Genomic DNA, 25,293 nt, shown 5'->3' with positions numbered 1-25,293 from the left:
CCCCCCTGCCCCCAGCATTACTCCCATGTGGATGGTACTCAGCAGAGCTGACCGTTGGAAAGCGACAGCAGCTGGGGGCCGGAACCCAACCTCATGAGCCCTCTAAAGGCAAAATTTTCTCCACAAACACCCACAGCGTAACAGCCAGCAGGGACTGTGCAACCCACTCGAGCCGCAGGCAGGTTCTTCCCAGAGTGCGGCCAGCGGCCCAGGGACCGAGCAGAGACAGGATACATGGAGGGAGGGGCCAAAGAAGGAGGCACCCGAGGAGGCAGTGGTCCGGCAGCCCCACTTCTTGGTGAGCCCCCGTGGCATGGCAGACTCGGACTAAACCTGCAGGTCACCCCACGCTGGAAAGTGCAGCTTCAAACCTGGAAACAACCACATGGCTGGGCCACAGGTGCTGACGCACGAGAGCAGCGCCAACGGAGGGAGCGCAGCGGGGCCATGTCTGCACGTGGCCTCGGGGCCTCGGGTCACGAGGCAGCAGCTGAAACTCGAGACTGTGGACCACGGTGGGGCTCCAACTCAGTGCCCACAAACCTCGCCCTGACTGGAGCCAGGCCAAAGACACGGACGGGACAGGGACCGAAGCTGCCATGTGAGGCAGAGCCTGTGCTCGACAGGACAAAGAAACGTATGACACACGTCAGAGGACGCTCGAGTCGCCCACAAGCCATCGCCAGCAGTGCTCAGGGGCAAAGAAGACAACGCGTTCTGAGAGCAAAGGAAAGCCAGAGTCCTGCCCTGAGCCGAAGCAGACACTGCACCAACACGGAGTGACCAGCTGCCACTAAGGGTCCTTGACAAAGTAACAAAGCATGAAAATCTCAGCGAAATGGGAGATCTCAGCAAAGAAACAGAGTAACAGAATCAAATGGAAAGTTCCATCACAACTTCCTGGCTGTTGACAGACCCTGCGGCCTTGTGTGGGGACAGCAAACATCCGACAAAATGTCTCGTGTGTTGAACGATTCATGGCACGTGATTGCAAACAGCACAGGCTGAAATCAGCCCCAAAGCCCCCAAAACGAGAAAGGTCGCTATGCCCTGACGATGTAGTGACTGTAAGTCACACTGTCCCAGGTCACATGCAGCGACAAGAGTGACATCTGCTACTCTACCTTTTCTCCAAGAAAGGCAAGGCAGTAACAAGATGCTCGGAGATACTTTTTCTGTTTCTATACACAGTCACCTGCATCAGGGTGGGGTCCGGTGACCAAATACAGACAACAGGACAGAGCCAGGCTGTAACTTTACTTCTAAAACATGTAAACATTTTAATAATCACAACTAAAAAGATCTTAAATCTGAGACATTAGAATCACCTGAAACGCATGAACGAAACGGCACACGTGCTGGGACTGATGTGCACACAGCCATGCTTCTCCTGTGGCCGCTGCCGGCAGAGCCACTAGTGACGCGGGCTCAAAAGTAATGTCGTCACGAACCAGCATTTTCTCTGTAAGTTGGGCAAAAACCCTGTAATGTTAAATCTGAATCGGAAATAGCAACCTGAACACATTTTTTAAAATTTGTTTTTCCAGAGTTCTGCCCTCGGAACAATGCGTGCAGAGCCAGGGGCGCCCAAGGGTCCGAGCCGCCAGGGCCTGAAATCTAGACGTGGAGCCAGCAGGGAAGCCGGGCCGAGGGGGCTGAGGTGCCGGCAGAATGAGTACACGGAGCTCGTCCCAACGGCTGCACTGGCCACACACAGGACAACCGGAGCATCAAGAGAAGAATGATGACAAGCAACCAAACACAGTGAGTGTCGAACAATCCATAGCCCCATGACGTGCAAATCACCAAGGAAAGAACGGCCCAGGTCCCCTTGCCGGCAGCCATTCCCGCCACTACTCTGGAGGTTGGTCACCCCCTCCTCTGCCCTGGGGACAGCAGGCCTCTCGGGGGACAAGCTGCAGGTCCCGCATGCCCCTCAGGTGCAGAGCCCCAGTGTGGGTCCTCTGCCCACGAGCCTGGGCTCCACGTCGACACACGCATGGCCATACTTCCTGCAGCCTCAGATACAGTGCCTGTGACAATGAAAAGCCTACGGTTTGTCCTGATTTGTGATTGTGCACTGGCACACAGCTTAGAGACTTGCAGGGGTGATGGCCACCGTCCTGGGAGCAAACAGCTCCTTCCAGACCTGCCGCCACTCAGCCCGGTCACGCCAATCCGCCTCCACACAGACACTGTGTGCCCCCGTGACCAACACCACTTAGGTCCCGCTCCCACACCTAGTTCTGAAGCCACCGCACAAGCCCAGAGCAGCCTGGGAAGACAGCTGGGGGCCTTCCAGACAGGTGAGGGGGGCCCGTCTGGGTCGCGGGGCCTGGGGACTCGTCTGACGCAGGAACAGAAAACGCCAGCCAACACGCTGCTCAGGGGCAGGCTGGGGACGTCCCGGAAACTCCCTGCCCCTCCTCCCTGAGCAGCTCGGCCTGGGCCACCCAGTCAGAGGACATCTAAGGTTGTTGGTGACAGTTGCAACCTCGAGCTGCTGTGAAGAGCACACAGGGTGAACGGCAAGGTCGGACAGCTAACTGGGTCTGCTGGGACATCCAGAAAGGCCTGACAAAATTAAAGGGAAAGACAGTGTCTGCCTGAAGGCCGAGGGACCCACCCGGCAGTGAGGGGCCCGCGAGGGCCGGGAGGGGGGTGCGCCTCCATGAGGGGCCGCTGCAGGGTCCCAGGGGCACACTGGTATTTTCAGCAGCGCTGCAAGGCTGGGGGATGACGACTGGGGTCCAAGGCCCAGTGAGTCCTCCTCACTGAGGGCTGCACCCCATGGACGAGGGTCAGCGCCAGGAGGGCCGGGACGCTGTCTCACCGCAGCTCTTCACACAGGCGCGAAATCCCATGTTTGGCACCCAGCGAATATGGTGAGGAGCGTGAGGAGACACAGAGACAGGAGAAAAACAAGCAGGAAACAACAGACACGAGACACAGACCCACCATGGCTCAGACTCCGGGGGTGCCACAGAGCAACGCTCGGGCACGCCAGCTGGTGACAAGCTCAGACCACACTGACGACACACGTCTCATGGGTCAAAACACATAACATAGCAACCCAGTACCAGGGGCACACAAAAAATCAGACTCATCGCTGAAAAATTCACCACATTGCTGAACAAGGCTGGTCAAAGCATGCTTTCCCCCGAGGACAGACAACAAGGCAGAGATGACCCCAATCACGTGAGGCACGGACAAGCAGCGGAGCCGACAGATGGGAAAGGAAGACGTGACGCTGTCCACTGAACACAAGACACGGTCATGTAAGCAGAAAATCCTAAGGAACCTTCAAAAAAGCTACTCGAGTTAGCAAGTGGCTTTAACAGTCAGTATTCGAACCCTCAACCATTTCCCTCTACTAACAACTGATGGAAATGAAATAAAAGAGCAGTACTGTCGGCAAAGTATAAAAAGCATGAGATACTTGGGAGCGAGTTTCATGGAAGGCGCGTAGGATTCATGCATGGAAAGCTCCGCAGACCCACTCAGCGGGGACCAGCGGGACACACGCCCAGGACTGAGAAGACGCCACGCTGCCTAAACGCCAGCGCCCCACTCTGACCGCAGTCTGACACAATCCCTCCCAGAACTCCAGCAGCCTTGCTCGAGCCGTCTGGCACCGGCTCTAAAATGTATGTGGAAATGCAGACCACAGGAAAATCCAAAAGGTGTGGAAAAACAGCGTTGAAGACCTAATGCCACCTGGTTTACAGGCAGACGCTGAACAGACCGAAGTCAGGAGAGCGGCGTGGCTCTGCGGGTCAGCGGTCAGCGGGGGACTACGCGCAGGCCGGCAGGGGCCTCCCTCCGGGGCTGCGAGCAGAGCTCGCTCAGCTGACTTTGCCGCCAGGGCTGGAGCGGCTGTTCACATGGACGAGCCATGGCCCTGGAGGGGAGGAGACCGCAGAAGAGGAAGAATTCTCACGACACAGAGTGGTGAGCAGCAGACAGACGTCCTTCAGAGAGAGGGGCCGAGGCTGGGAGAGGCTGCGTGCCCATCCCCCCAGCAGCAACAAGCAGCCCAAAGAGACGACGGCAAGACACCTCAGGTTCCTTCAGAAAAGCAGGCCTGCGAGAGACGCCCACGTGCACAGCCCCCCGGGCACTGCTGGCCCCGCCTTGCCGGGAGCAAAGGCTGGTGGCCACTGTGTCTCAGGCCATTGATCGCACGCACACCAGACGGCAGTCCTCCTGCTCCCAGGAGTCACTCAAGAGAAAGGAAAGCCACCCACACACACGTCTGTGAGTGTCCACAGCAGGCCGACTCGTCACACAGGCCCATGCTTGCGAGGGGCAAATCCACATGGCCACCAGGGTGACACTCGGCCACCTGGGCGGGTCGCAAAGCAGGCAGGAAGGAGCACATGCTCTGGTCCCACTCAGGAGAGTCGGACGCAGGTGAGGCTCTAGGGGCACAGGGTTCAGGCGATGGAATGTTCCATGGTGTTCTGTGCTGACCACACCAGTATATGTTGGTCAAAATTCAGGCCACACATTTAAGTCCATTGTATGTAAATTGATCACAACAAAGTTGACCCCCAAACAAAACATAACATATTACAAAACAATCCACCAAAAGAGCAACCATGAAACGTGGGCTCAACGCTGTCCTCATGCAGCCCCGACAGAAGTGTGGAACTTGTCAGGTCACCTTAAAACTCACAGAAACTGCAGGAGCGGCGAGGCAGGCATGAGCCGGGGCAGTGGGCACACATGGGTGTGGCCTGCCGACAGCCGCTGTGCCAAGGACAGTCTCAGAATGTGGGGAATGAAGCAGGTAAGTGTGAAGGCAGAAGCGCAGCCCCGGGCAGCACAGGTGCATATCGAGGCCTCAGGTCTGAAAAAACTTAATCTGGGACATGATAGAAAGCCCCGGGGACCGAGAACGAGTGACAAGCTGGACTACAACAGAAGAACTGTCACCAGGAAGGTAACGAAGCAGAGGACAGCATTGGCCGTCCGGACGTCGCGGGAGAGGCACTCATCCAGAAACACACGGAGTGGGGAAACCGCGGGGGCAGGGCGTCCACACACCAGGGCGGTGGGCAAGGGCTGGCTCGACCGCCTCCTCTGCGCAGAGCTCGTCTCACAAACCCCGACCCTTGGGTGACAGGGGTAGAGCTGGGGTGGGGACGGTGGGCAGGCCTGTGCCCAAGAGGAGAGCCGCCACCCCCACATCGCTCCCACCAGCAGTGCCTGGAACTCCGGAAGCTTCTGAAACAGGCAACTTAGGAATCAAGGAGCCAACCTGGTGGTCGGGGATGGCAGTGTGACAATGGGCTCGGTCACCCCGGGGACACCAGGGTGCTCGACTGCACGGAAGCACTCAGGAGGCCAGCCGAGGACACGGCACACACGCTGCCCCGTTCAGGTGTGGCCGCTCCCTCCCCTGCCCCCCGGGCTGGGCTCACTCCTGCTTCCCACAGTCACTGGATGCACATGGACCCCACCTGGCAGTGGCTGTGCAGCCAGGACGAGAGGCCGAGTGACGTACCCGCCACCCTGTGCTCTGATACAAGGCGAGCTCTACAAGCTCAGGGACCTCCCAGGACAGGGGTCCTGACCAAAGACGCTGTCTGAGCCCAGAGCACAGAAGGGGCCGGCGCGCTGGACAGAGGGAAACACTGGTCAGCCACAGGCACGCCTACGTATCAGCTCAGGGCCCGCCAGGACACACGCACCACCAGGACATACGCCCCGCCAGGACACACGCCCCGCCAGGACACACGCACCCCCAGGACACACAACATGCCAAGACACACAGCACGCTGTGCAGTCACAATCGCCCTCTGCACCCACCCTCGGCGATACCTTGTTGTCGAGGTCGAACAGATATGAATCCTCTTCCCGGACGTCGGCCTCAGAGTCGGAGATGAGCTCACCCACGTACCTGGGGGCGAGAGGCCAGCAGCGTCACCATCCATGATGCAGAGCACAGGAGCCGTGATACAGCCCACAACAGTAGCCAAACGCGCTGCAGGGCTCTGCCTGTGACTGAGCTGGAATTTAACTGTGAGTCCCGGAGGACGATGACACGGAAACCCTCTATGTGACCAGGGACCCAGGAGGTCACCCCCTGACATCACTCGTGAGTCGTGAGCTGGTGAGGGCAGGCACAAGGAGAAAATCAAAGGGTGAGCAGGTTTCAGAGAACCCGCGGGGCCTGGGATGGCAGGGCCTCGGCAGCCCACTGGGTGGCATCCCGCAGGGGGTGGGGGGGTGACAGATGAGGCAGCAGCGGGTGGCCGGCGCTCACTTACTCGCAGACGAAGGTGCCCGCGGGGATGTCCTGGAGGGACCGCACGCCCCAGCCCATGTTCTCTGTCCGGTACAGCTGCAGCCTCGCCCTGCAAACAGGCCAGACCTCAGGCACCGCACAGTGCACCACGCGTGACACGAGAAAACACTCAACGCGCAGGAAACAAACACTGCTGGCCCTTCTGGAAGCCTCAGAACATCTCTGGGGGCGACTCCTACTATACCCCCGGGGCACCACGGCTTTAAGCCCGAGATCAGCCGGACCGTCAGCACGTGGAACAGCCTCTGTTTCCCCATCTGTAACTCGGGCCTGTCTGGGCTGAGCCACTGGGCTGCTTGCTGCAAGGCCCAAAGGGGTTGATGCTTCTGCTGAGCCCCGGCTGCAGCGCAGGTGAGCTCGGGCAGTGGGCCAGCACAGGCGCAGAGTGGTCCCTGGGTCGGGTGGGTGACCCTCCCAGGCCCCAGAGCCACAGGCATCCCACCTGCCCATCTGCGTGCCCGGTGGCCCGAACTAGAGATGGGCTTGTCCATCCTCACCCCCAAACGAAGGTAGAAGCGTGGGGGCTGCCAATAACAAGAAACCCACAGCACGGAAAGCGGTGCTCAGTCCCACTGCCATGGCACACACTGTCCCCTGCAACTCGGTGGGAACTTCAGGTCTGCCAACCCTTGGGCACACAGGAGGGCAGGCTCAGGCCCAGGACCCAGTGGCTGGCTCTGGGTGCTCAGGGGTGCTGAGGAGGAGGGGGAGTGCAGGGTCCAGGCAGTTCAAGGTGTTTTATAGCAGAGAAACTCAGGGGGCCCAGGCACTCAGGACAGGACTCGGCTGCATGTGCAAAGATGACACAGGCACGTGTGTCAGGCTCAGGCCTGGGCCCTCGGCTGCTTTCACCAACATGCTGTCCTCTCTGGTCTCAGTCCCAGGTCTGAGCTGGAAACACTCATCTGTCATCACAGCAACTCACAAGGTCGCCAGAGGCCAGAGGGCTTGCAGTCAGCCGTCACTGCTTGTGCAGGCCCCAGAAGCCCGTCGTGGCAGAGGGTCCCAGGCACTCACCGCAGGCCATTCTGCACGACGCGGTTCCGACAGCTCCTCCAGCAGGAGCAGGCATGGTTGCACTCGAACAGCAGGGGCGGCTCGGCCATGTTGAACTCGGGCAGCAGCCGGCCGTCCTGGGGACAGACGGCCATCAGGACCTAGCAAGGCCCGCCACACCTGCCTGCTCAGCTGACAGTGACACTGTACCAACTGCAGCACTGATGCAAACACGCTGGCTTCCAATGTGGCGGCCTCCCTCACACCCCCTCGTCCTCTCTGCCTCGTGAGGCCATGCAGCACGCACGGCACGCCCGGCCGTGTTTCCCTGCCAATCCCCAGCCCTGGGGGGACCCCGCCACCTGCTGTCTTGTCCTACAGCCACCAGATGATGCAGCAAGACGTGTAAGCCAAGTCTGAGCCCCACTGTCTGCTCTCAACACTCAAAAGCGCTTGTCTGGCCACCTCTCGGCATGGCCAGGCTCTACGGAACACACGGCCGGATACGAGGCCATCGTCCCACGCTCGCCCATGCCCTTTCCTGTGACGATGACTCTAGGAGCGTCTGCCTGTGGCCCCCACTTGCAGCCCGTGTCCTCTGCACCCAGGACACCCTGGCTCCGGCCCCCGCCAGGCCGCTGAACTCCCAATGCCAAGGACGGTCAGAGTTCTGGTCTTAGACACTGGTCTCTACAGCCCTGGTCTCCTCGTCTCAGCTGCCTCCAGGCTGGGCGCACGGACACCAGCTCTGGCCACCCCAATACCTGCAGGCTCGTCCTGCTGGTCCTGCCTCAGTCCAGCCTCCTATGTCCGGCGTCTGGCGCTCCTCCCACCTGGCGCCCACACCTGGCTCACCTGACAGGTGAGAATGAGGGCGGCTTCACCTTAGCACAGGTACCACGCAGGGGAGGGGTCTCACCTGGTCGTACCAGCAGCGCATGCTGAGCTGGCCGCACATGCAGTTGCTGGAGGAACAGTCGTCGGTGCACACGCAGTACTGGGGAAGGGTGGAAGGAGGGCGTCAGGTGGGTGCCAGGAGGGCACAGCCGAGCCCTGCACCGGTCCTCGGCCCGAGCCACCCTCAGACCTGGCTTTCCCTCTGACCCCTGCTGACAGAGGGGCGGCATCTCTCTGCTCAGTTCCCAAGGGCACCGAGCGCGTGTGGCTGTATAGGTGACAGTGTGTGGGCAGAAGAGCCCGCTGGACCACTGGGACGCTGAGAACTCACGGGAGGGGCTGGGTGAGGACACCTGGGGGAGGTGGGATAGTGGGGGATGGTGGGGGGCACAGCCCCAGGAAGAGGCGCTCTATGGGAAAGGCCAGGCCAGAACCACAGCTGGGTCGAGGGCACATGGACGGTACGTGGCCGACTCGCCGTGCTGGAGAAACAGGCTGCAGGCACGGGCGCAGCAGCTGCGACAGCTCGTAGCTGGTCTGGAGTCAGGGAGCCTGCACAGGACGTAGCTGCACTCCCTGGGAGGATGTGTGTCTGCCTTCCAGCTGTCGGGTGGGAAGCCCACGCACATGTCCCCACCCAGACGGGCTGCGGTGGCCGCTGACCTGCAGGTGGGTGATGTTTCTGTCGATGCTCATGGGGGACGTCACGCAGTTCTGGGACACGTACTTGTAGTTGCTGGGGCTCGGCTCGCTGTCCACAGCGTTCACACAGGGGATGGGGATCCGCTCGTAGCCTCGAGCGATGTCTCTGCCACAGGAGAAGGGACGTCGCCTTCCTGTGACAAGTGCTGCCTGACCGGGACCGGCCTAGGGCGGGTGTCACAGCTCAGACGCTCACGCTCCGGCCCGGACGCCCTTCCTCAGCGACTGGGGCACCTCACCTGCTCACCGTCCTCTCCGTGGGCACAGGCCTGTCTGGGGCTGCGTCTCGAAGTGCCTTGCTCATCTGCAGCGCGTCCCACACCTGAGAGTTGAGGCTGGCACACTGCAGGGGCGTCTCTCCCTCCTTGTTTTTCAAGTTCACATCTGAATCCCGAGAGAGAAAGAGGCTAAAAGGAAAAATGCAAGCCAACAGAACATTCAGGTCTTAATTTGAGAGCCATGAGACGGGTGTATGAAGCCACTACAGGCGACACAGACGAAGAGGACATGCCACTCGCTCTGTACTTAAGCCTGCGGCCCGCTGCTTCAGGAGCCCGGCCGAAACGCCCCGAGAACACACTTCCTGACCCTCCCGCATTTCCTGGCAGCTCATCTCAGTTTTCTTGGCAGGAAGAGTGAAAGGCACGAGGAATGGTATTTGACTGTCTGTGGCTTTTCCACTCAAATGTGCCCTCGAATGGAAAGGGCTGCAATGATATGACCACGCAACCCCGCAGCCACGTACACGGCAGGCACCGCGAGGCCTGACCCGTCCCTGCCGGCCCTGCCCAGGGGCCTCCCTCCCCCGCACACCTGCTGCTGAGGCCCAAATCTGAGAGGGCGCGCACCCCACTGCAGGGGTCACCCTCTTTTCCAGGGGAGGCGGGGTCACTGCATCAGAGCACAGAGGACCCTGATCGACCCAAGTGTGAGTGACGTGGGACAAAGTCCTCAAGGGTGCAAAGGGCTCCGAGCGGCCAGTGCCCACACCTCCAGCCGTCCTGCTGCTCCCACTGGGCTGCCAGAGTGGGGCTGCCCCTCTCCCTCTGCAGGGGCGTCAGGGCGGGACTCATCCCCACGTTTGACCACGATCCCCCCTGAATACCACTACCCACACTGATCGCAGGCGTGGGACGGGAAAGGCCTGCTAGCAGAATGGGTCCCTTCAGAGGACCTGGGCACCTGGCACCCCAGCCCAGGAGCATCACGGGGACCTATGGCAAAGCCACTCACACGACGCAGGCGTAGCGGTCCTCCCGGGCGGCGATGTGCAGGGGCGAGTCTCCGTGGATGTTCACAGCGTGGAGGTCGCACTTGGCGGCCAGCAGGATCTCAGCTATGTCCACGCAGCCCGAGAAGGCCGCCCAGTGCAGGCAAATGTTCTCTTCCTGCACAGGACAGAGGCTCTGAGACCCCAGGGCACGTCCCACCTGCTTCACTTTCATTGTAAAAATTATTGGGATTAGTGCACCCCAAACACAACAGGTTAACCAACGTTGGGAGGTGCTTTTCTTTACCTGTTTTTAAAAAATATATTCACTTTGGAACAGCTCATCGCAGACTAGGATAATACTTGTGTAAGATTTGGAAAAGATGGACAAATTTGGTTACAGTAAAAATTGACTTTGTGCCGTATGAGCCTCTGTAAAAATAAACATTAAAAAAAATAGAAAAATAGGTGTGCCGTGTGTAAAATATATATGATTTATAATTTTAATAGTAAGTTTATCAGAACACTACAATTTTGGAAAAAACCAATGTGCAGAGGATAGGAAAACAAAAAAAAAGCAAATGACCTGAAATAAAAGATGGAGAGAAAACATAAGCACAAGAACTGCCGACTGGACCAGACTGTCTGTCAGCACAGATCAGGACAATACACGTCATCTGCTACACTGGGGACAAAGAGCAGCACGTGGCCAACTGGTTCTGGGGCCGGGGTGCACCCTGCTCCCCTGGGCGAGCTAGTGAGGCAGCCGCAGGATGAGACGTGTTGGTGCCTTTCCTTTCTGAGCAGCCCAGGCCTAACCCCGGCGGGGGTGGGGTTGGGGGGCTGCTTGGTCAAAGCCCGGACGCCCCGAGTGCTCTGTGCCCCGCAGGAACCGCCCACGTTTTCAGAGGTGCCATGACCAAGTCTCGCCGGGCACCCAGCTGGCCCACCACCCCTCCCCCACGCGGGCCCCACACGGCGGCGCTTAGACTGCGCCCGACCTCCACGCCCTCAGTACAGGCGTCGCCCGCAGCTCAGAGAGCTTAGAGAAAAGCAGGGTGGACACAGAGTGCTCCCGTGTCCCTGTGGTCCTGTCCACCCCTCCACCCAGGCGCAGGCTCCAGCGCACACGGAGAGCGGCCCGTCAGCGATGGTGTTTTCTGAAAGGCCGCAGCCTGAGGGCTCCCTATCCCGACGTCACTGAGCAGCTCCCCTCACCGCTGCTCCTGGCTCCATCGCCCCGCACGCGAGCTCCTGAGCATAAAGCATCTTGCTTCCTCCGGGCCGCTTCTCTCTCCTTCAGCAGGATGACCTGTCATCTCATAACCAGGACCGTAGTACTGAGACCGCCTTGCCCCCAAGCTCACCCATCGCGGACAGGTAATCCCCGCGCCTTCCTGAGGTCCACCTGCTCCGTTACGACAGGCCTGGCCCACATGCCTGAGAAAAGAGGCGCTTCTGCTTCTAGCAAGGATGGGCGACAGGGATCAGACTGGGTTTGCCCTCCCAGCCGACAGAACCGAAGCGGAAAACAAAATAATGAACATGTGTGCAGTCACGCTTTTCCCAGCACTGGACGTCAGGCCCCGAGGCGCGGCCTCCCTGAGATGCACAGAGGCCTGCACCCACCTGCTCACTGTCCCCAGGTCCAGGCCCTGGCAGGGCGGGACCAGGAGGAGCCCTGAGACAGGAGCTGAGAGTGGGGCCGAGGCAGCCAGGGTCGCAGAGCAGGCTGTGGGGCGGGGAAAGCAGTCTGTGCAGACCAGAGCAGGGCCACCCGGACGTCCAGAGGGATGGACACACAGGAGGAATGCCCAGCCCCAGGCTGAAACCTGCTCGGACCGGCCTACCTCACCTGGAAGGAAAACAAAAGGTCAGAGTGCTCCCTGGTGTCTTGCTGCACCCAGACAAGGGTCTGGGCAGCTCAGGAACGTCGACACAACAGCAGGTAGGTCACAACGTCCAGGTGCAGCCCAAGGTGACCAGACGCGCAGAGCAGCAGGAAACACGACACAAAATGGGGAGTAAAACCAACCAACCAAACCCAGCACTGACAGAAACTGTAGATTAGCAAACGAGGTGGTCATGACAGTTGGCACAACTGTTTTCCACACGCTCCAAGGGTTAGAGCCCATTTCAAAAAATACTAAAAAGACCCAAACAGACCATGTAGAGCTGAAAACTAAGTCTGACGTGAAAACACACCCGGTAGGATTAATAGCGACCAGACATTGTAAAAGAAAGGATTGGTGAGCTTGAAGCCCTAGCAAGAAAACCAGCTAAACTTAAATGCAAAGTGAGAAAGCAATTTTAGAAAAATGGAAGCACTTTGGAGAGCTGTGGGACGTCAGCCGCCCGACAGGCGTGGAACTGGGGGCGTTGTGACGTGGGGGGCGGGCAGGAGAGGGGCTGGAAAGGACAGACTGCCACATTTCCAAGTCTGACAGAATTGTGAACCAGCAGACCCAAGCTCAATGAACCCCAAGTACACGGAAAAGCAACACTGCTCACGTTTAGGGACCAAGGAAATGTTACCCTAAAAGCAGCCAAAAGGAAAACGACGGCTTCACACAGAAAAACAAGGACAGGGGTGCCCCTGAGGACGGCTCCTGTGTCTACAGCACTCGGTGTAGGCACGGAGCCTCGGCACGCCTGCAGCACTCAGAGGACCGGCTTCTACCCCCAGCAGCGAAGGCAGGACGAGGACGGGCAGGGGCCGGGAGCTGAAGGAGCCCTGGTGACAGCCCAGCGGGGAAGTTCTGGAAGCCAGAAAAGCACGAGGACACGGACATGGATAAGCAAACGCAGACGGGGACACAGTGCACGGGGGTCGGTATAGGAGACGCTTGTCACCATCTTTTCAGGTCATCGACTGGACCGAGCAGCAGCGCACCGTGGGGTGTGGAACACGCGTGTACATAAAGGGCACAGGCCACACAAGGTTCTCGTGCTGCTGCAACGCTGCTCTTACCAAGGCACACAGAGGTCGATGGCACCGAGGACAGAGCCCAGGACTGACCCCCAAACAGTTGACTGCTGACAAGGGGCAGAGTCCATTTCATGGACAGAGCGTGGCTTTCCAACAAATGGTGCTGGGACAACAGGACCTCCACGCACAGAGAAACAGCAGCTCACATGCATGCAAACAGCCACACCCAAACTGCAAGGAACATGTGAGACGGCCTCTGGGGTCTCGACTGGGGGTGATCCTGGTGCAGAACCCCAGGAGCGTGATCCACAGAGCACTTCACCACAATTGGAAACATCTGCTCCTCAAGAAACGGCTGGTAGAGTGTGGGACGCACATGTGACAAAGGACCTGCATCCAGAATACACACAACTCCCACCACGCAAGATCAGGAAATGGCAGCCCGATGACAAACGGGCAGGTCTGCACAGATGCTTCCCCACGAAGACAAAGGCGACCAGCCGCGAGCTGGGGACGTGGTGGGCGGCACTCGGAGCTGGAACGGGCACTTTGGAGAGCACTTTGGCAGCTCCCTAAAAGGCTCACGTACACGGCACAGGTGGCATGCAACGGCCTGGCCTGAGCGCTCAGGGCGGCCTGAACCAGAGAAGCCAGGTGCCCTTGGCAGGGGCGGGTCACGTGGCAAGATGGACGGAGCCACCGACACTCAAGGCAATGATGCCCACCGAGGCCTGCCCACAGCATCTGGGCCCCGTCACGAAAGAGCAGACAAGCCACCGAGTCCCCCACACACACACACACAGAGTGGAGCCACAAGCAGAAGGAGGAAACTCGGGGGTCTCAGTGGTTTCCAAGGTCACAACTTTCCTAACTGTCCCTTTTAAGTAGTGCGAGCTACCAGCGCTATACCAATGGAGCTGTTAAAATAAGTAATGCTGTTTCATTGTATAAATAACCAACACACAATGTAATCAACGCCTCCCACTCGTCAGAACCAGTGGCAGCACACGACATGCTCCGGACACTGCAGGGCCATAGCATGGGGGGCACCTGCTCTGACCACGGCACCCCTATCAAGGGGCAATTCACGGCATGTCCAGGACCCCACAGCAGCCGCCTATGTGCGGCAGCCACACTGCACTGGGCCACATCCCTCCCGGCCTATCTTCTTCACCACTCCATGTCCCCAGGGCTGCGCAGCTCACAGCACCTCTCACTACGGCCATCGTCCTACCAGCCGGCTCTGATGGATCCAGCAGAAGCACTGGCGCCCCAGGACTGGCTGGGCCCTGACGCTCAGGGACCTGAGCAGCAGCCACCGTGAATGCCCGTCAGTGTCCCCTGCTCACATCCTCTCCAAATGGCAGTCTTGAGAGCCCGTCGCTCCGGCTCAGAACTGCGACACCCCCGTCCTACTTGGAACACTGGGCTCAGCACTGACAGTGTCTGCTGAGCTCTGGAGCTCGGATCTCAGTGTTGAGTCTGCTTCCTTAGTGCTTATCAACGTAGTGAGTTTGTGGCTAGATTTCCCACTCAAGGCTCTGGTGACTGTAGAAGTGGATACAGCTGCACAGGCCACACCGTGTCTGTCTGTGTCCTGGAAGCCCCATCCCTGTCTGGCAGGCGATGCAGGCTTAGCTAGAGCAGGGCACTGCCCAGGCCCCCACTGATCCTACGGATCTCTGAAGACCTTCTAAGAAACACCCCTGTACCCCAAGTCACCGCAGTCACCAAGCACAGGGCTGAAGGGAGTTCCCAGAGGCACAGCTGGGTGCTCTCGCCTTGGCCCCAAACCCCATTTTCTGGGAAAACAAATTTGCCCTAAAACCAACCATCAGTGCGGTATCTTAAGTCACAATCCAGAAAACCATAATACGTCAGCCAGGCCCCTTCTTTCCTTCCAAGGCAGCTGCTGTGTAAGAGCCAGTGGCCACAGCGGCACCTGCCCACGTGGGGGGTGTGCCCCGAGGCTCCTGGGCCGCGAGCACGACGAGGCCGCCAGCGCTGTGGCCCGTCAAGGCCCAGCCCAAGGTGCATCCAGCAGTCAGCTGATGACACAACCAGAACCACACCGGGTCCACGGGGCTGACGACACGACGGGAGGTGGTCAGTGCCACAGCAGGGGTGACAAAGGGCCTTTAGCAGCCACCCCAACCTCCCCGGACCTGGTGACCGATGGCAGCGAGGACACTCACATTGTCCCGGATGTTGATGTCCGAGCCTTTGGACAGCAGCAGCTTCACCAGCTCCACGTGCTTGTACTCCGTGGCCCAAATCATGGGCGTCCAGCCTCCATCATCCTAATTTCAAGGGAAAGAAGCAAAAGTCGATCACAGCTCCCAGAGGCAACTGGCATCAAGAAAATGTCCCTGGGGCCTACGGGGCAGCTGGGGTGGTGGGAGCCGAGCCCAGTCCTGTGCTGAGGAAGCCAAGGCTCGGAGGGCTGCCCCAGGCATCTCGGCAAGGGCAGGACAGAGCCGGGACCACCACGCTGACCTCTGAACCTCTGCCCTACCGGGGCGATCCCTCCAGCCCGCTAGGCGGCACCACCAACACACGGCCCACCTGCGTACACCTGATGGAATCACATGAGGAAACCACCCGAAAATGCTGCACACCAGACCCGACCCCCGACACCAGCAGAGATGGTGTCCACTGATCCTTTTGGTCCCAGTGACACAGGCTCCAAGCACGAAGCAAGCATGTCAGACAAGGAGTGAGGACAGACGGACAGACGTCGGGGCGGGGCTAACGGGCCGTGCAAAGTGCCCGTCTTCTTGCCCGGCAGGGAGCAGAGGGCTGCCCCAGCTGACTCCAGCTGTGGGGCCGAATGTGTGCTGACCGTGGGCCTCCTACCACCCACCCAGGCCCGTCCCCTTGCTCAGGGTCCCAGCTGGGTCATGTAAACCAGGAAAACACGGCTCTTCAGGAAGTGAGGCTCACACGGCCAGCTCCAGCCTGCAGGAGACGCTCGCCCTTTTGGCACATCGCAGCCTCCATCACTAAAGCGACACTGCCCCTGCAGGCTGACTGTGGGCACTGCCCAGGCACTGGGACACAGCGTGATGACATAAGTCCACCTGGAGCCAGCCCAGCCTGGGTGGACAACTCACAAAACCCGACTAAATGGGAAATGAAAAATGAAAGGGGCTCCAGCCTGTGACCCCTTAAGAGCAGAGGTGGGTCACAAGCCACACCAGGGTGAGCTCCGTGTCCCCTGGGGAGCTGGGCTGGCACGCGCAACTGAGCGACAGGATAGGGCAGAGCAAGGAAAGATGCGTCCGTTGAGCAGGTCCTGGTGGGCGGGTGGGGCCATGAAGACTGGGTGGGGACACAGTGAGAAGGCGGGACCACGGGAGGGGCCCAGGCCAGTGAGAGGGGCCAAGGTGACTGGGAAGGAAGAGCCTTCCGCTTTCCCCAATCACTCAGCTGACACACAGAGACCTCCCTTGTGCCAAGCACTACATGCCACACAAAATGGCCCTGACAGAGGGCAGAGACAGGCAGAAGATAAGCAAACACACAGGGAAAGAAGTGGAATATTGGACAATGACGAGTGATAGGAGGGAAGATAGGGTGCCACCAGAAGTGCAGGGGGGCCCACTCAGGTGGCAACATCTGAACGCTGGCCGGGAGGGGGTGGGAGCGGTTCAGACGGACAGCCCAGGAGAAGCTTCCGGATAGGCAGCGTGCAGAGGCAACCACAGGTGTGAGCCTACAGATAGCCGGTGGGTGAGGCCAGGCCTCCCAGGGCCTCGCGGGGTGGGGGTGGGGGGGGTGGGACTGCTACAAAGGAGAACCGTGTCTGGTGGGTGACGGGTGTGGCTTTACCTGACAGTTGACATCCATCTGTCCATTCGAAAGCAGATACTGAACCACATCATAATGGCCTTTCTTGGCCGCCAGGTGCAAACAAGTGGAGCCCTCTGCATCCTGCAACACAAACACCATTGAAGTCCTGAGAAACAGCATGACTGAAGGCGTGCCAGGCCGAGTGAGTGACCACAAGGGAGCTGCCACACATTGGAGAAGGGGTCCCTTCGTGAGGTCACTCAGCTGCAGTTCTTACCCCGTCCATCGGGCTTGAGCTGCAGTCTTCGACCCGTCCATGGGTCTTGAGCCCCAGCTCCTGACGGTCATGGGGCTGGGCCTCGCGTGGCCAGGTGCCCTCGCTTTCCAGACACATGTGCAGGACTTCCCCCGTCCCTGCCCCACCCCCACAGTGCAGACGTGCTGCGGGCCGTGGCCGTGTGCAGTGGCCGGTCCCTCCACAGTGCCCAGGAGTCAGTGGTCTCTAGGGCACACTGACCATGGTGCTCGTGACCCCACAATCGCTGTCCACAGAAATTAAAAATAACAAGGGGCCCAGAAGAGCAGGGACCCAGAATGGGACAGGCTGGTCCTGCAGCCCCACAAGTCTGGGCGCTGACCGGCCACCAGGCACACCTGGTCAGCTTTCAGTTCTATTTCCTTAAGGACACTAAATATATCCCAGTCACTGAACTACCTCAAAACAAAACAAAAGCCACCCAAGCCACCCACCCAGGGAGTGGTCAGACCCGGGGACCCTGGGGGGCCGGGACACCCCCAGCCCAGCTGACACAGCCAGGCTCAGCTCCAACCTTGCCCACACCTCGAGGGGCCTCGCCTCCCACGGGTGTCTCTTGGCTTTGCTCCTGCATTCCTGTCTCTGTTGGCCATTCCCATTACTCGCTTTCTCTCCCTGTTTCTATTCTCACAGCAGGAATCCCAGATTTGATCACACATCATCAAACACTTCGAACCAACCTGAAGTTCATCGGTAAACCCACTTTTTTCTCGAAAGCCCACACTCGAACCATAGTACTGGCACTTACACGATTAATGTTATTGTAAATACAAAATATACGGTTGTTGGTTTGAAGGTTTGCTGTATTTTCAAGTATCTTGATCACTAGAACAGGTACAGTCTGACAGCACCCCAAACACAAGAGGACAGCCCCAAGGACAGGGAAACAGACAGGTGCACTGCACGTCTGGGGTGTGGATCTGACACACCAAGCAGACACACACAGACAGATGGGACCATTCTTGCCTGGCAAGAGCATGTGCCTCTGGCCACAGGTGCCCCGAGCTGGGACACGAGGTAGGAGCAGGGAGAGGCTGAGGAGATACCAGGCAAAGGTGCGGCCCTGAGCTGGGAGGGCTTCCTGGAAGAGGAGCAGCAGCACAGGTTGGGGATGGAGGGTCCTTCACTCAAGAGGACAGAAAGACATGGCAAAGAGTGGGGTAGCCTTCACCCACCGGGGCGTTATGGGGTATCCAGGACCACACGACCCACCATTTCAGGGCACCCCCAACACCCAGGCCCACCGATTCCTCCCCACTCAGAGGCAATCACTCTCCAGTTCAAGTTCACGTTCGGCTGCATCTTGACCGTCTTGCACCTAAAGGACCACTCTGTACCCTGGGGCCCCCCCACCTCGGTGACCTGGGGCTGCAGTGCATCTCTGCAGGTGGGTACAGCACTGGGCTACCACCCTGATGTGGGCGTGCTCCCTGCTGGCATTCCTGGCTGCAGAACATTTGGGTTTTCTGAACCTGCTGCTGGCGGTGCAGACCGTGGCATGCACACACGGACCACTGGTGACACAGGAGGGCTGGTGCACTGCCGACCTCCTGGGGCCCGGTGCTCCCACGTGGTCTCACTGGCATCTGAGAGGCCGGGCATCTTCAGGTGTCGGTCACCCATCCTTCTTGCTGGGAACTGCGTGTTCAGTCTCAGCCCATTTTTCTTCCAAGTCCTCTAGTTTTACTTGTAGGGGTTCTTTATATTATGGGGTATTAATCCTCTGCCAGTGTTGCGAGCTCATCCCCAACCTGCAGCCTTTCGTGTGCTCTGTGGCATCTTTGCTGACCGTGAGGTCTCACTGACAATGCACCTGAGCTGACCACTCACTCCCACTGTCCTGTATCTTGCTGATAAAACTCCCTGTGCTGGGGTCGCAGAGATAACCTTCCCTCTTAACTGCACGAGCATCGTGGTTTCCCCTTTTACATTCCATTTTCACATTTAGCATCTGCATATTTGTTCACTGTCCTTTTTCCTTCTGCCCGTGTTTTATAGGAGGTGTGATTGAAAAACAGTGAATGTATTTTATTGTACATTAAATTGAATGTACATTAAAAAATTTATTGCAGTATTAGACACATTGCCATTAACCCCATCACAGCTACGTTCCGTGTCACACATCGCTTCTGGGATACAGCAATTTCTGTCAAATAAAAACATTACGGTGTGTCCTCATCCACCTTATTCACTGAGTCTGGCTCCGTGCAACTTCTGGCTCTTCCCCAAAGTCAAAACGATTCAGGACGTCGAGGCAGCCATGACAGTGCAACTAAAGACAATCAGTAAAGAGGACTTCCAGAACTGCTTCAGAAAGTGGCAGGATCAACGATGGGACATGTGCTGGAAGCGAGGGGAAGACTCTGAGGGGGTTAATGGCAATGTGTCTGTTACTATAATAAATGTGTTTTTTTATCTAAGTGCCCCCGTATCCTTTGATCCCCCTCGGACTTAATGTGAGTTTAGCTTCATTAACATAGTTGGTTCTGCCTTCTTATCTACTCAAAATTCTGCCTTTTATCAGCAAATTCAGTCTTTTCATATTTAATGTAATTGTGGACATGCTCAGATTTAAATGCATCACCTTGCCACCTGCCCCATCTGTTTTTACCCATCTTTTCCTGCCTTTCAGTTAAACAGATACCTTTCAGGGTTCCATTTTACTTCCTCTACTAGCTTTTTTGGGGGGGCGGGGAGAACAGTGTGTTTCTTCATCAGCTCCAAGTCACTGTCCTTCAGTCTAGTTGTGGAGGGCGCAGCTCAGCTCCAAGTCCAGTCACCGTTTTCAATCTTTAGTTGCAGGGGGCGCAGCCCACCTTCCCAAGTGGTAATCGAACCCTCAACCCTGTTGTTCAGAGCTCGCGCTCTAACCAAAGGAGCCATCCGGTCGCCCCCTCAACTAGCTTTTTAAAAGTTTTCCTTAAAGCAAGAGTTTAAATTATGTCATAAATGACAACATTCATGTCTATCAGTCTACGTAGCAGATTAGCACTTATCACCTCCCGCAACAGAAACAAACAACCTGACAACAGCCAAGGTCCATGTACTGCTGCCTTCCTCCAGCTACTGTCACATGCAGCTGACCCTTGAGCATGGGTTTGAATTTTGTGGGTCCATTCATACATGAGAGGGATTTTGCCAATACACATACAGCCAGCCTTCCACATCCCCGTTTGCACCTTCAGATCCCATCAATCCCGGATGGAAAAGTGTTTTCAATCGTGGTTGGGAATCCATGGATGAGGGCTGACTGTAGGTACAGTTCTACACCATTTCCTTCAGGGGATGTAAGCATCCCTGGGTTTCGGTATCTGCGGGGACCCTGGATTGAATCCCCCGTGGACCTGAGGACTGTGGGTACATTTTGGGGCAGTCAGAAGTTACACGCCCATCTTCTACTGTGCAGGATTGGGCGCCCCAATCCCCCACTGTTCAAGGGTCAACGGTATTTCACTTCTGAATTCATAAAAACTCCACTTATAACGGTATTATCTTCCCATTAAATAGCCTTTTTTCTTCAAAGAAATTTAAAGAAAACAAGAGTCTTTGTTATTTACCATTCTGGGGCTTCCCATTGTTCCTGCGTTTTCCTCCTGCAGCTTCAGACCTCTCCTGAGTATAAACCTGCTCATAAATCCATCCGCTCAGCTACTGTTTATCTGAAAATGTTTTATTTCAGTTATTTTTTTGAAGGTTACCTTTTACTAGGTATAGCCTTCTCGGCTGACAATAAAAATATCACTCTTTGGCCTCCACTGTTTCAGATGAGAACTTGGCAGTTTTTCGTGATGCTGTTTGCCTGTGTGTAATATGGTGTTTTTCGCTGGCTGCTTGTAAGGTTTTCTCTTTACTTGTGGTTTTCAATATTTAGGCATGATGTATTTAGTTGTGTATTCTTTTGTGTTTATCCAGCTGGGCGTTTACTGACTAAGTTGGTTCTGTAGGTTTTCACCAGATTTGGGAAACATGCAGCCATTTTTTTTTCTTCAATGTATTGTTTCCTACTAGTTTTTCTGTCTCTTCTCTTTCTGCGACCCCAGTTACACACGAGACAGTTTGATACTGTCCTACAATCCGCTTTCAGACTAAAGTTTCTATGATGGGTTTGCAAGTTCACTGACCCTCTTCCTCCTGCCCACCCCCACAAGTCGTCCACGTCAGATGCCGGCTGCCCCACAACCACCACTTCTTCCCCAAGCCTGCCCAGCCAGTGCCAGTTGTTTCCAGACGCTCCTGTGAAGCCCTGAGCACTGACCTCCTGCCTCCTTGGTGGCACGCAGCTGGAATATCAACTCCTGCGGTGAGGTTGGGGAATCATACCCAAATGCAGACTTCCCCCATCACAACTGAGAGGATTAATAACACTTATCTAACAGTTACAGCAGATATTTACAGGAAAAGTAGAGGTTTCCAGATCTCAAACACCACCAAAAAAAAACACACAAACAAACAAACAAAAAAACAGCAAAGGACTAAATACAACCTTGAAAAATACTCATAGCTTATGGGAACAACTAGATACAAAAAAGTTCACTTGAAAAGAAGCAAATTAAAATAGTAAAAAAATAGATAAATAAATAGCTAGCTAGCACTGGGGAAGAGTATGGGGGAGGGTGCTCCCACATTCCTGGGTGCAATTCAGAAAGAAGTATCAGAAGTCTGAAAAAGGATGGCATACTTTGTCCCAGAAATCTGCCCTAAGGGAATCCCACATGCGAAGACGAAGTTACGAAGGTATCTGCTGAAGCACTGAGCATAAGAAAACTGAAAATAACTTAAGGATTGAACATTAAGCAAATCTGACTAAAACCGATGTGATTACATCGTGAAACAGAATGCTGCCACTTACAAGAATGTTTAACGACACAGAAAACAGAATTTAATTTGATGAGACAAGGAGTGATAAATTAGTGTGAACAGTATGATCACTTTTTCGTTGGAAAAAATACGAAAATACTAATGGGAAAGACTGTAAGATGCTCCTTAGGTTTTTATGGTTTTACACAGTAGATATAACGTACCATTTGCTATTTGAACCATTTTAAGTGTACAATTCAGTGGCATTAATTATGTTTCCCATGTTGTACAGCCATCACCACGTATCTGCTCCCAAAACCTCTCAGCACCCCAGACAACGGGAACCATCAGGCACTAGCCCCCCCCCCCCCATCTCTCATCTGCTTCCTCCCTCCATTTGCCTCCTCCAGGTCCTTTGCCTGAGGGGACGCCTACAGGGCTTCTCCTTCTGTGACTGGTTCCTGTCACACTGAGGTTCTCATCCACATGGTGGCAGGTGGCAGGACCTCCTTCCCTTTCAGGGCTCAGTGACATTCCACTGTGTGGAGGGACCCCGTTTGGGTTACCCATCTCCCCTCAATGGACACTGGGGGTGTTAAACCCCTTGGCTGCTGTGAACCACACTGCTGTGGACGTGGGGTACACACATCTGTTAGGGTCCTGTTTTCAGTTTCTTTCCATACAAACCTAGGATTGGAGTGACTAGGTCATGTGGTAATTCTGTGTTTAACTTTCTGACAAAGCAAAAAGCCGTATACTGTCCACAGCACTTACACTCCCACCAGCCACGTGGGAGGGTCCCAGTTTCACCACACGTTTGCCACTCCTCACTCGGCCTCTGAGGTAATGGCAGCCCTAAAGGTTGTGAGTGGTGTCTGACTGGGTTTGCTCTGCGTTTCCCTGAAGACTCGTGGTGTCGGGCATCTTTCCATGGGCAGATGGCTACTCACTCTGCCCCTTTTCTAATTGGGCCACCTTTGGGTTCCTGAGTGTCAGTTCTTTACATGTTTATTCTGGACGGTAATACCCTCTCAGAGCATTTATGAGTATTTCTCCCACTCTGTGGTTATCATTTCACCCTCCTGCACAAGCTTTTCATTTTGATGAAGTTTACTTTATCCATTTTTTCTTTTGCCTGTACTTTTGGTGTCATATCAAATAAATCACTGCCAAATCCAATGTCATAAAGATTTTTCTCTCTTTTCTTCTAAGAGTTTTATGGTTTTAGTTCTTAAGTTTAGGTCTTTGATCCATTTCGAATTAATTCTTGAATACAGTGTGAGGAAAGGGCCCAACTTTATGCTTTTGCATGTGGAGATCCAGTTTTCCTACCACCGTTTGTTGAAAAGACGGTCCTTTCCCCACGGGGTGGTCATGGCGCTCTTGCTGAAGCTCGTGTGATACACTGCGGGTCATTCTGCGCTCAGTTGTAGTCCATGGTCTGCGTGTCTGTCCCGTGCCAGCACCCAGGAAGTCCTCCAGGTGTGACCTTCTCTTGCCAAGAGTGTTTGGGCTGTTCGGGGTCCCTTGAGATTCCACACAAATTCTAGGATGTGCTTTTCTGTATCTGTGAAAAATGGCATTGAGATTTTGAAGGGCTTGCATTGACCCTGTAGGTGGCTTATGGTGGCACTGACATCTTAACAACATTAAGTCTTCCAATCCACAAATACAGGAGTCTTTTCATTCACTTGTGTCTTCTCTAACGTCCTTCTGCAACATTTGGTAGTTTTCTGCGTACTAGACTTTTGCATCTGATAAAAGCCAACCGGCACTTGAAGGAAATTGACCAGGGAGTTGGGAGGTCTATGGCTGGAGCTGGGCTTCCTGTTACTCTCTAGTCCCCGACTTCCTGTTAAACTTTACGGTTCTAACTTCCTGGGGAGGGGGGTATATTGGGGACCATCTTGGGAGATTGCTCTCGTTTGCATGTGGGTGGCCAGCCGGAAGGTGCGCGTTCCCACACTGCTGTGGTGGTTTTGTTTTCTTTTCCCAATAAACCCTCTTTTTGGGGGACTATATAAAAGGCTACTTTTGTCCAATTAACACCTCCTTCATTAAGTTTATCCCTAAGTATTTCATTCTTTTTGATGCTATTACAAATGGAAGTATTTTCTTAATTGCCTTTTGGGATCGTTCATCAACAAGTGTAAAGAAATACAAGTGACTTTTCTGTACTGATCTTCTGTGTATTTTCTGTGTCTTCCAACTTTGCAGCATGAACTTACGAGTTCTAACAAGTTTTTTTGTGGATTCTTTAGGGTTGTCACGTATCAGATGCTATCGTCTGAACAGAGACCACTTTGCTTCTTCCTTTGCAATCTGGATGCCTTTTTCCTGTCTTTTTGCCTAACTGGACCAGGTGGAAGACCTGGTCTGCGCCAATGGAGGGCTGCCAACCCCTGCACGCAGCTCCTCACTGCGGTCTGCTGTCAGGCGCAGGAGAGGCCATGCTCACCGGATGGTGGACACACAACACACTAGCCACCGGGAAACCGAGTGCTTCCCAAGCGTGGGGGCACGTCCCGCAGACCTCCAACAAGGAGGCCGTAGGTGGCAATGGGAAGCGCCCACAAGGCAGAGGCGGCCCCGCCAGCGGCCAGCGCGCACGTACCTTAGGGTCCACGAGGGCCCCAGCCTTAATGAGGTACTTGACCGCGTCCAGGTGGTTGTTCTCTGCCGCCTCCATCAGCGGGGTCCTCTGGTCCTCTGAGCAGCTGTCGATGTTTGCTCCCGCCTGCTGAGACAAGGGCAGGTCAGGGTGTGGGGAGCCACCCCTGCAGCCTCCACTGGGCGAGGGGGCACCCGCGTGCTTCAGACACCTGACAGCAGAAAGACCTCCCGAGCTATGCTAGCCGTTTCTACTGCCCAACTGTGTCTGATTCTCCAAAACTGCATTTGCAGATAGAATTATCCTGTTACTACCAGACCTTTAGTTCACAAAGAGCACTTTCTAAGTTCACTTAATGGAAAATGTTTATAGCACATTAGTGACAACACCTTTAGAAATGAGCAAGAATGCACTAACCTAGACCAGGCAAAAAAGGCGTGCACAGGGGCCCCTCAGCACAGACGGGCAGGTGGTGATGTGGTCCCAGGCACCCTGGCTACGCTGCTTGATGCTAGAACAAAAACTCATTCTAGTAGCACATGTTTGGAGCAATATCTACATTTCTCAATGGAGGGTGTACTCAAAAACCTAGTGTGCCAGCAGGAGTGGGCGGGTAAGGCTCTGTCTGTGAAACTTCGCAAGCTCTGCCTGTGACACAGGTGTGTCCAGAAGCAAGCCAGAGGCTGTTTTTGCAGTGGAAACCTTTGACCCACGGGAGACAAACTGTGAT

At 55.9% G+C, this 25,293-nt stretch overlaps 1 protein-coding gene across 10 annotated transcripts in view; it reads right to left on the bottom strand.

Moving 5' to 3' along the window:
• Window positions 1–25,293, bottom strand: part of EHMT1 (euchromatic histone lysine methyltransferase 1) — a 126,042-nt gene that overhangs the window by 1,554 nt on the left and 99,195 nt on the right. For 6 of the 10 annotated variants that reach the window (XM_074331462.1, XM_074331457.1, XM_074331463.1 and 3 more), the window contains 10 exons: window positions 24,567–24,689; window positions 16,879–16,980; window positions 15,243–15,347; window positions 10,142–10,296; window positions 9,148–9,315; window positions 8,870–9,014; window positions 8,229–8,306; window positions 7,331–7,446; window positions 6,276–6,362; window positions 5,827–5,905 (listed from right to left, as the gene is read on the bottom strand). In XM_074331462.1, coding sequence (XP_074187563.1) covers window positions 5,827–5,905; window positions 6,276–6,362; window positions 7,331–7,446; window positions 8,229–8,306; window positions 8,870–9,014; window positions 9,148–9,315; window positions 10,142–10,296; window positions 15,243–15,347; window positions 16,879–16,980; window positions 24,567–24,689 — 1,158 coding nt within the window. The other 4 variants (XR_012496030.1, XM_074331464.1, XM_074331465.1 and 1 more) reach the window with 4 other exon arrangements.

Source organism: Rhinolophus sinicus, linkage group LG04 (genome assembly GCF_036562045.2).
Source record: "Rhinolophus sinicus isolate RSC01 linkage group LG04, ASM3656204v1, whole genome shotgun sequence".
Classification (NCBI taxonomy): Eukaryota; Metazoa; Chordata; class Mammalia; order Chiroptera; family Rhinolophidae; genus Rhinolophus; species Rhinolophus sinicus.
This window is presented reverse-complemented; position numbering and strand designations above follow the sequence as displayed.